Source organism: Furipterus horrens, unplaced genomic scaffold (genome assembly GCF_987537825.1).
Source record: "Furipterus horrens unplaced genomic scaffold, mFurHor1.1.pri manual_scaffold_3, whole genome shotgun sequence".
In the NCBI taxonomy this organism is placed as follows: domain Eukaryota; kingdom Metazoa; phylum Chordata; class Mammalia; order Chiroptera; family Furipteridae; genus Furipterus; species Furipterus horrens.
The window spans coordinates 148,177,996-148,188,429 of NW_028327173.1; the positions used below are offsets into that span (position 1 = coordinate 148,177,996).

Sequence of the window (10,434 nt, forward strand, 5' to 3'; positions counted from 1 at the left end):
AATCCAGCAAAGGCTTCCTGCAGGAGGCAATTTCAACTTGCCACCCACACCTGAGGGGGGGGGGGGAGTTAGCCTCTGTTCTGGTCCCAAGGTTCAAAGTCTGGTAGTGGCCAGGCTCTTCCCCAGGAGGCCTGGGTCTGGTTTCCAGGATGGGAAGTCCAGTGCTGCAGGCCAGTCCTGAGACAGGCCCAGGCATGCAGCAAAACTGGGGTGGGGGTGGCGGGGGAAAGGCTACTGGAATAACAAGCCACTATAAACCTGGGGTGCAGGGTGGAACCATTGCTGACATCAATGCCTGTGTCCTCACTCTCAGGGCACCTTGGGCCCAGCAGCCATAGGTGGGATTCCAGAAGTTCTGAGATTGGAACCTCCTGGATTTGGGGGGCTTGAGGCCAGAGGGCAGCCAAGGGCCAAGGAGGCTCCCTCCCCAGCTCTTCAAGCTCTCCAGACTCAGTTCCTGAACCTGTGGGGATATTAGGCTCTCCAAAGATCTGCTCCCTGGTCCAGTAGCCCCTTCCAGGGTGGCACTCACTTCATTGACAGAGGTGAATTCAGCACATCAGCGTCCTGTAATAGGATGGTAAAGCAACGGGGAACCAGTGGGTTTTTTGTCTGTCTGTTTGTTTGTTTGTTTTGGTTTTTTTAAGATTTTGTTTATTTTTAAAGAGAGGGAAAGGGAGGGACAAAGAGAGGGAAAGAAACAATGATGAGAGAGGAACATCAATTGGTTGCCCTGACCTGGAACTGAACCCACAACCCAGGCATGTGCCCTGGCTGGGAATGGAACTGGTGGCCTTTTGCTTTGTGGGATGATACCCAACCAGCTGAGCTACTCTGGCCAGTGTTGTTTTATGGCCTCCCTCCTGACCCCCAAGGTAGGTAGGTCATGGGGCACACTTGAGTACAGTATTGGAGATGCTCCAAGATGCTGGCAAAAGTAAGGCAGAGTTCAGGCTGGTGCTGCCAACAATGGGTCATGATATGCTACCTGGGGGGGGGGGGGGGGGAGAAGCAGGAGTTTATGCTCAACCATGGTTGTGAATCATCCCCCTCCCTGAGCAATACTTCATTCTCACGCACTCCCTAAACAGCCCATGGGAGGGTCCATCCGTCCCCCTCTAGCTATGAAGTCTCCCACCTCCTGATTGGTGCGCCCAGGGTAGGGCATGTAGCCCAGTGAGATCTCCCAGAGCAGTACCCCAAAAGACCTGATCATGAATGGGGGGAGCCCAATGAAGCCCATCAGGCATAGCCTCCCCTTCCCTCACATGAGGTGGACTGAGGCAGGGGAGGGGGAGGGCATGGTATCACCAGGATCTGTCTTGGATGTGAAGATGCCCTTTAGGAAGGCCTTTTGAGGGAGGAGGGGTGGCATCTACTTGACCTGCAGCAGAGTGCGCCCCCCACTTGCGGAAATAACTGGCTCAACAGGAGGGAGGAGGAGAGTGAGGAGTTATTCAAATGTCACAGGAGGCTGCTGGGAAACTCCCTTGAAACAGCAGCCTTCCTCACCTCCCCAGGCCCCACACCTGTAGATATCTCTAGCCATTCCAAAGTCCCCAGTCTTAGCCACTAGGCTGGGCCCAGTGTAGCTCAGCAAAAAGTTCCTGGCAGTAATGTCCCTGCAGAGTCGGGGGTGGGGGTAGGGGAAAACCACTGCTAGAACTCAGAATCTCTGGCTCTGATCTACTTTCATAAAAGTTATATGGAAGGGCTCTTTCTTGGGGAGGGAGTTGGGCTAGGTGTTTCTTGAGTCAGGATTACTTCAGCCTGTGAATGAAGTGACTTTCCTCCAGGTAGCAGCAGCCCTGGGCTAAGTCCTAGGCCAGCTGGAGCATGTCCTACATGGCCAGAGGTGACAACTGGCCATGGGTTGGGTGGACAGTGCATTAGTCCATCCATGCAGATTTGGGCATACATGCACAGGGTTTTTAGAGGGGCCTGAAGGGTTGGGAGAAGGGACTTAACTAGGTACAGTGGCTGTGCCTCAGGACATTCTTCATGTCCTCTGCAGACATCAAGTCCAGGGGAATTAGGCGAGGGACAGCCTGGAGGCTGAGCCCCACGCAGCGCCCAATGTCTTGATGGCAGAACTTACTGGATGGGTGGTAGACATACCCCATTACCAGGAGGGAAAGAAATGATGCTTTAGGCTCCAGAAAACTGGAGGGGACCGCTGTGCCCCTAGACTTGCTACCTCTCAGTACCAGGGTGAAGAGAGGCTGTTCCTGCAGGCAGTTCTGGGTGCCTCTCCCACAACTTCCACCCGATGAGATCGCCTCCGTGAGGAAATCAGCTCCTCCTGTGGAGAGCAGCGTTCTGGCAGGGACTGGGAAGGAAAAGGGCACAGAGCTCCTGATCTTCCCAGACACTTCAAGAGGGTGGGTTGACCCCAGCATCAGCAACTCTTTCTCCCTCCTTGGAACCCAGCTTTCCTACCTTCAGGCAGAAGTCCCACCCCCTCTGACCTTGATAGCCACCTAAAGGGGGCTGGGGTCCCCAGGAAGGCCAATAACCAGACCCTCATAGACCTCTCCAAAGGCACCATGGCCCAGGGCTCTGCATGAAGACAGGTTGGAAAGGAGTGGGTGGCTAAGCCTGAGGAAGGGTCCTAGAGGGTCTAGTCTCCTTTACCTCCCTCCCCCCTCCTTTGCCCAGTTGTCCTTATCTGAGGGGGCTGAGCTTTCTCTACATCATGGCACATCCCCAAGTATGAGCCCTGCAGAGGCAATGTTAACTGGCACAGAATCAGGGCAGAGGGAGGAAAGGTATGGGGGTCAGGGTGGGGGTGGAAGTCTGTATGAGGCCTACTCTTAGGTCCTTGCAGACACTCTGAGGTGGAGACAACCCTTGTGCGAAAGGAATCATATCCTAGGGTCCCTACCATCCCAGAATTGAGGGTGACATCTTACTCTGGACAACTTATTCTCTCTTTTAGAGTTTCTCTGGCCTCTTTCTCCTCTATACAAGGTGTTTTGACCAGCAAGCTGCTTTCTGGGATCCATCATTCACCACAGCACAGAGTAGGATGGGGAGGGGGATTCAGAGTGCATAGGTTCTCAGAAGGAGACTGCCCTGAGCAGAATGGCAATGTCTGGGAAATCTCAACAAGCCCTGTGGGTAAAGGCCAGGACTGGGCTGGGCCAAGCCCCATCTGGCAGTAGTAGGAGTTAGGGGCTATCCTGATGGTGGAGTTTCCAAGCTTGTTTAGTTTAAACTTAGGGCCTGGCAGCCTTGTCCTCCACAGGCCCTGCCACTTCTTTTGTTCACTGAAGGTGGGCGAAACAATGGCACACACTCTACCTGCCCATCAGGCCCACCCTGCTTTGCCTCCCCCTGTGCAAAACACCTCTCCAGATGCCCATTAAAGCAAATGTTTTCCCCAGGACCTCCCCAGCTGCTTCTACTCTTAGAACCCCAGAGGAGAGTTCACCATTACTCTGCTGGGAATAGGGGACTTGAAATCAGCTATGTGTGCCCCTGAGACCCCACACAGCTCAGTGGAGAGGTGGGCAGCCTTGAATCAGCCCCTATTTGCTGGATGATCCATACCGAGAATCAGGGCTCCACACACCATAAGGGGGTTCAGTGTAGAAATTTCCACCAGAGCCACCAATAGAATCAGGGAGCCTGGGGGTGTGGGCAGATCTAGGGAGAAAGAGAGACACCTCCAGTGGGAAGTTCCTCTCTGTCCCTCTATTCCAGGTTTTTACCCAAGATACAGCACAGGTGTGAACTTTTCTTTTTCTCTTTTTTTGATTTAATCTTTATTTAATATTTTTTTCCATTACCATTTAGTCTCCTTATATGCCCCTCCTCCAAACAAGCACCACACTCTTGTCCATGTCCATGATCAGGTGTTAACTTTTCCATTATGCTTTTCCCACTTATCCTAGACAAGCACAACCTCTCCCTCCTGAAAACCCCTAAAACACTTTATATCCCCTATGGTAATTGTCACTTTGATATATATCTATATCTAGATATATAGATAGCTAGATAGTGCCTCTCCCACAATAGACCACTAGACTGCATGCTCCCTGAGGCAGAGCATGCATGGATGCCTCTCCAATCTCCTGCCCACACCCAACACAGTGCCTAGCACACAGCAGGCAATGTTCCCCATATACTCTACTGCTCCTCTCAGCCTGTGGCCTCAGTAGTCCAGATCTTGGACAAAGGCAGAACATACCCATGCAGATGATGTTATCCACAGCTAGCTCCATGCCCTCTGGGAATATGCATTCAGCCAACTGGAACTCTGCCTGCCATTGGCAGCCTTTCAAAAGGCAATGACCGCAATTGAGGTGCAGTTGGATCTCCACTTCTCCATGGTTCTCCCTATGAGTAAAAGAACTAACATTTCAGGGTGAGGATGGAGGTGTGGGGGACACATACATACTTTTGCCAGCCACATGGATAATTCTAGCCCTGAACTTTAAAACAAGGAGCAAAGCCAGGCATGTAAGGGTGTGTGGGAGGTCTTGGAGGACTTCTGTCAGGCCTGTGTACTCCCTTTTCTGGAATCCTTGAGATTGCAAGTATTTGAGAATTCATAGCAAGGAGATAATTGACAAGCACCCCATACTGGCAGTCCAGTTCCCAAATATTTCTGTGCTGTTCAAGAAGCGGGTAGTTCACAATGCATAGTTCCTGGCTCAGATGGGAGTGGGCTCAGGGATTGAGGAAAAAGGCTAAGCCACACTCAAGGGCAGGGGGTAGGGGCCAATACCTGTCAGAGGCTGCAGGTAGAGCTCACTAATGGGGTATAGAAAGGATGCTCCTTCTTCCCCATTAGCCCAGAACGAGTCAGTCTCTGAGATATCACCCCCTAGAAAGAGAAAGTGGTAGAAGGAGGAAGGGGCACACAGCTGCCTCACTGCTGAGAAGATGGCTTATGAACAGTGGGAAAACTCGAGTCTCCCAGTGGGTATCCCAGGGTGGCCTCCCCTACACTAGCACTAAGTACAGGTGCTGCCAGCTCACAGGTGGGAGCCAGCAGCCAGAAAGAGGTGGGGAGGGAGTAATCAGCTGGAACCTGTAGGCCTGTCTCAGGCTGGCTGGGACACCTCCTTGTCTTTCTGACTCTTCTGGTCCCGTGTCCTCAGCTATAAATGGGAGAGGCTGTATATAATGGGAGAAGATATATATGAAGTATTTATAAACAGTACAGCGCAGACACAAAGGCTCTGTTTCTTTACACTAGTGGTTTCCAAATTCAAATGTATTAGAGTCACCTAGAGGACTGAATAAAACACAGATTGCTGGGACTCTTCCCTAGAGTTTCTATTTTTTTTTTCCTTAAAATTTTAAAAAGTTTACTTATTGACTTTAGAGAGAGAGAGGAAGGAAGAGAGAGGAGGAAGAGATACATCGATTTGTTGTTCCACTTATTTATATAGTCACTGGTTGATGGTTGTATGTGCCCTGACTGGGATGAACCCAAAACCTAGGCATGTAGGGACAATGCTCTAATCAACTGAGCTATCCAGTCAGGGTGACCTTAGAGTTTCCAATTCAGTAGGTTGCAGAGGGGCTGAGAATTTGCATTTCTAAAAGCTTCTTAGGTGGTGATGATGCTACTAGCTCAGGGACCATACTTCAAGATCTACTGATTTAAACTATCCCTGTCTTTCATTCTGTCTGCTCAGCTTGCTCATTTGGCCAGCTCTAAGTTCCTGAGACTACTTACTGCACAACAAGGAGGGTACCTGTTGTGATGAAAAATGTCCTGGATTTAGCCCTGGTTGGTGTGACTTAGTGGATTAAACACTGGCCTGAGGACTGAAGGGTCGCTGGTTTGATTCCCAGTCAGGGCACACGTCTGGGTTGCGGGCCAGGTCCCCAGTTGGGAGCACATGAGAGGCAACCACAATTGATGTTTCTCTCCCTCTCTTTCTTCTTCATTTCCCCTCTAAACATAAATAAATGAATTACTTAAAAAAAGAAAAAGGCCCTGGATTTAAATGAAAATCTAAGGAGTGTTGTCTGCAAGGGTGATTTGCAACTTTTCTTTTTCCTTTTCTTCCTTCCTTTCTCTCTCTCTCTTCCTTCCTCTTCCTCTCCCTCTCTTTATTTTATGCTCTTTTCTGACCTTTTTTTCTAAGACCTGTTACTCGATCTGCTCTGGCCTGGAGCGGGGCTCAACACTTTTCCCATCCATTCTTCTGAGAAACAGAAGAATGTTCTAAGAGCCTGTTCTAAGGCTCTAACCTCACTTAACCCTGGGGCTGCCCAGCTGCCCAGTTCCGCTTGCCAGGGGCACACCTACCCCTGTATAGCCTTCGTTGCCTCTGCCCGCAGTGCAGGCCCCTCCGCCACCCCGGAAGCCGCAGGCTGCAGCCCAGCCAGGTACAGCCCAGGCCTCAGCGCAGCCCTGGCCGCCCTCCGCGTCCCCCCGAATTGAGCGTCCCTTCTGTGGCGAGGGGGCCCGCGACGTCCAGCCGTTCCCTCCACCTGCGGAATGGTAGAAGGATGGCTGGCAGCCGGGATGGGAAGCACGCCCACCTCTCCCCGTGGCCCAACGCCCTCCCCAGTTGCCCCGCCTCTCCTGCTGCTCCTAAGCTCCGTGAGCGTCTCTGCAGCAGCGTCAGGTAGGCCCGACCGCCTCCCCTGGGCAACACCAGAGGCGGCGCCAGCTGTCCTGCGCGCAGGTCTGGAGCCAGCGGTGCGGGTTCAGTGTCCCCTCCGGCCTTCGAGTGAGGGCACAGGCACTGGGCAAGGGCTCCCCCCAACGCCCCCACCCCCGGTGGCTGGAGTTAAGGAAAGGGGCTCCCAGCCAGACCCAAGCACTTTGGAACCCCAAGGCCTGTACGTAAACTCATATATGTGCATTCGCGGGAGAAGGTTTGGGATCCTAACACTGAGTTGGGGACAGGAGCTACCCGCGAGGAGGGTAACGCATACCCAGAAGACGTAGGTGGCGCCCCCGGACCCTTTCAGTCCCATCTGTTGCCGCGAGCTCCTCAGGCCTGAGACTATCCGAGGCAGATGGGCTGGCTCTCCAGGCTGCCTTGCGGATATCAGGCGACAATCCACAGGGCCCGGGCACTCCCCTCGCAGTGCCTATGTCTGAACACGGAGGAGCGCTCCCTCCCTTCACTCAGCCCTCGCCCTGGGCGCTAGAACTGAGCCCTTCCCACTGGCTCCGCTTACTCCAGGACAGGCATCCTCTCCCTGCTGCCCAACGAGGATGTAAAGCGGCTCCCCTCGATCAAGAGAGAAGGCACCACGCGCCTGTGACAAGTGGTTCTTGGCGCCTTTGCGGACAGCTGGTGCTGAGTCCCCAGCCCTGACCCTGGGTCGCTCCCCTGGGGCAGAGGTAGGTGATAGAGGTGGCTCCATAATTTCTTATCTGAGGGACTTAGAAGTCGTAGTCGATTAAGAGATGGGGGACTAGGTTTGCGCACCATACAATCAGATTTTACATTTATTTAGGAGGCTTAATGGAGATGGGGTGGGAGGAGGCTCAAGCCACCCACCCCTTGACTCCTCTGCTGATTTCGGGTCCTCTGCCTGGCAGAAATAGGCTTTGATTGTGGGATAACTCGGTGGCGTCTATTGCCACCTTTCCCCCGGGTTCCGCTGGAAGAAAAGACAGTCAAGATCACCGGGGCCACACGTCACCTCCGGAATACCCTAGGACACCATGTGGTATGCATTTGGCCTTCCTTCCCCTGATGATAGAACCTCAATCTCACAGGTCACCACCCAGCTCTATTCCTGCTCCCCACGTACTGGCACTGGCCCGGCGGCCCCACTGTCGCCACCATGTTGCTGCCTGCCTGCGCCGGCCTCACTGTGTCCTCTGGCCCCGCAGTGTCTGGGTGCAGGGTGGGAGGAACGGATAATAGGGCACCAGCCTGGTGGTGGGTGGAGAAAGGAGGAAGGAGCCTGGATCTCACCTAAGGAAGTGAGCGAAGAGGCCGGCCCCAAGCCTCTGGGATACGCTGGGTGGTGAAGTTCGGGTCCTGGGGGCTGGGACGTGGCCAGAGCAAGGGTGGAAAGAAGGCGTCTGGGACTCGCAGCTGGAGCAGAGAATGGCTCCTGAAAGGTGACAGGAAGGTGACAGGGGTGGGAGAGGGGGCAGGATGTTAATGGGGGACAGCAGACGAAGAGAGAACTTCTCAACTGCCGGCCTTGCCTCTCGCGACCCCACCCGGAGCCCCGCCCCAACCCGCCAGGCGCACACTGGCACCTGGGAGCACGCTCCAGCCCCTCTTTGGTGCCGCAGCCCAGCGGGGTGCCCGCTGATACCCCCAGCAAGCTTCTCCTGGACAGTCCCTCCCAGTGAATGACGTGGGAGTCCGCGTGGGTTTGATTCCACATCCTTTCCTCGACTTAGCCTCCGCCCCCCCCCCCGCTCCTCCCCCCGCCCCCCCCCCCTCGGTGCTGAGACCACAGCACCTGTCTCTCCTTCCCTAGCTGCGTGATCAGGATCTTAGAATTCAGGAACCCACCGCGCTTCCAGGCCTGTATTTCCTAAGCACCCATCCAAAGAGCTGGCTGTAAGGGTTGGAGGCCTTTGATTCAGGCATTGCGACCGCTGTCCCCAAACCTAGGAAAGTGCCTCTGGCTGGACAGTTCCCTACCAGAAAGCACTTACCTGCAGTTCCGAGCCAGGGCAGCAGTGGGCAGCAGCGGCCCGTGATCACCTGTTTCGCCTGCCCACCAGCCTCTAGGTTTGCCAGCTGAGACCCAACTACTAAGGGCCGAACTGCAGCAGAGTGCCCAGCCGCTCGCTCACTCGGCACCGCGGGGTCTTAGAACCAGCCTGGCCGCTCCCGCCTCAGGTTCTAGGATTCCCAAAGAGGGAAGGGCGGGTCTTGTGGGCAGAGAGGTCCCTAAGCTTCCTGCAAGAGCCTTGGAAAGCCGGCACACAAGGACTCTCAGTCTCCTGACATTGGGTCTGATGTGGGCTGCTCCAGGGAACGGGGTGGGTACCAGGTAGGGGAGAAAGTGTTTCCAGCCTTTGGAAGCAGGATCATGAAAAAGCAGAGAGCTCCACTCAAGACACCCCACAGGGGCCTCCTAGATCTCTCATGTCAGAAGCAGCAGGGTGTGTGTACACTCCATTAGTAGTGGCCACTTTGATGATACATGGGAAGTTCTCTTTAAACTGCCCCAAGAAAGGCAACATCACTTTTCCTTACTTGCGTCTTTCAGTGACTTTGTGACTGTGAGGTTGCACCTCCCAATACCCTCAGAAACATGGATCTCCAGGTTCACCTCATACAATTCCATTGCCTGTGTTAACTTTGTGCACAGCTTTAGTGTGATGATGTGAAAGCCTGAATCCTGACGTCAGTACTGTACTAGTATCGCTGGTGAACGGGTGATGGTGCGAAGTCACAACCATTCTAAGATGGTTTCCCCACTGACTATAAAAATCACAGGAAGAGAAATTGCTCTGTCAATCACAAGGTATCCTACAACTGTGAGGGCCAAAGCCTTTAGATAGTTTTGTGTCTTCCTCACTCTTTTGCACAAAGTACTAATTTTAAAGGATTAGGCTTGTGTTTAATATAAAACGTTGGAAAAAAGCAGCTATTGTAGTCCTGGCTGGTGTGGCTCAGTTGGAGTGTCATCCTGTAAACCAAAAGCTCCTGGTTCTATTCCCCATCAGGGCACATGCCTAGGTTGCGGGTTTGGTCCCAGGTCCAGGGTGCTTACGACAGGCAATTGATTGATGTTTCTCGTTCTCTTGCTCTCTCTCCCTTCCCCTCTCTAAAATTAAGTATGTCCTCCAGTGAGGATTAAAAAAAAAAGCTATAGTAGTCAGGTGCTTGGTAAAGTCTGTGTGTAATGCTAGATGTAGATACAACAGTGGTTTTGTAAAAACCCTGGTACCCACGCCCTATTTAACTCTGTAGATATTCCACTACGAAGTCATAGAATTTACTTTGCAAGGTCTCTATAAGCCAATGATTCTCAAAGTGTGATTGAGCTGGAACAGCAGTGTCAGCATCACCTGGGAACTTGTTAGAAATGCAAATTCTTGGATTTCATTCTAGACCTACTGAACCAGAAACTGGTGTAGGGCCCAGCAACCTGTTTTAACGCATTCTCCATATGATTGCTGTCACATACGTTTGAGAACTATTGCTGTTCGCAGATATAGTAGTTGCTTAATAGAATGTATTATATAATACTGTGTTCAGCCCCTGGCTAGTGTGGTTCAGCAGACAGAGTGCTGGCCTGTGAACCAAAAAATCGCAGGTTCAATTCCAGGTCAGGACACATACCTGGGTTGCAGGGCAGTGCTAAAGACTAAATGGTTGTGTCCTCTGCCTCCCAAATTCTTGTTGAAACCCAACCCCCAATGTGAGGGGTATTTGGAGATGGGGCCATTGGAAAGTGATTCATCATGAGGACTCCACCCTTGTAGTTGGAATGGGACTAGTGCCCTTATACAGACCCCAGAAAGCTCCTTTG

At 52.8% G+C, this 10,434-nt stretch overlaps 1 protein-coding gene across 1 annotated transcript; it reads right to left on the reverse strand.

Annotated features, from left to right (window-relative positions):
• Nucleotides 1–93: 93 nt before the first annotated feature.
• Nucleotides 94–6,948, reverse strand: LTK (leukocyte receptor tyrosine kinase). Its single transcript, XM_090268340.1, is given in 20 exon segments — nt 94–177; nt 308–519; nt 522–567; nt 898–988; nt 1,077–1,208; nt 1,302–1,405; nt 1,407–1,423; nt 1,528–1,622; nt 1,771–1,881; nt 1,981–2,131; nt 2,290–2,329; nt 2,469–2,579; nt 3,095–3,297; nt 3,553–3,648; nt 4,193–4,337; nt 4,494–4,504; nt 4,733–4,831; nt 6,268–6,464; nt 6,541–6,692; nt 6,907–6,948. Coding segments are annotated over 20 exon segments (2,139 nt in total).
• Nucleotides 6,949–10,434: the final 3,486 nt, after the last annotated feature.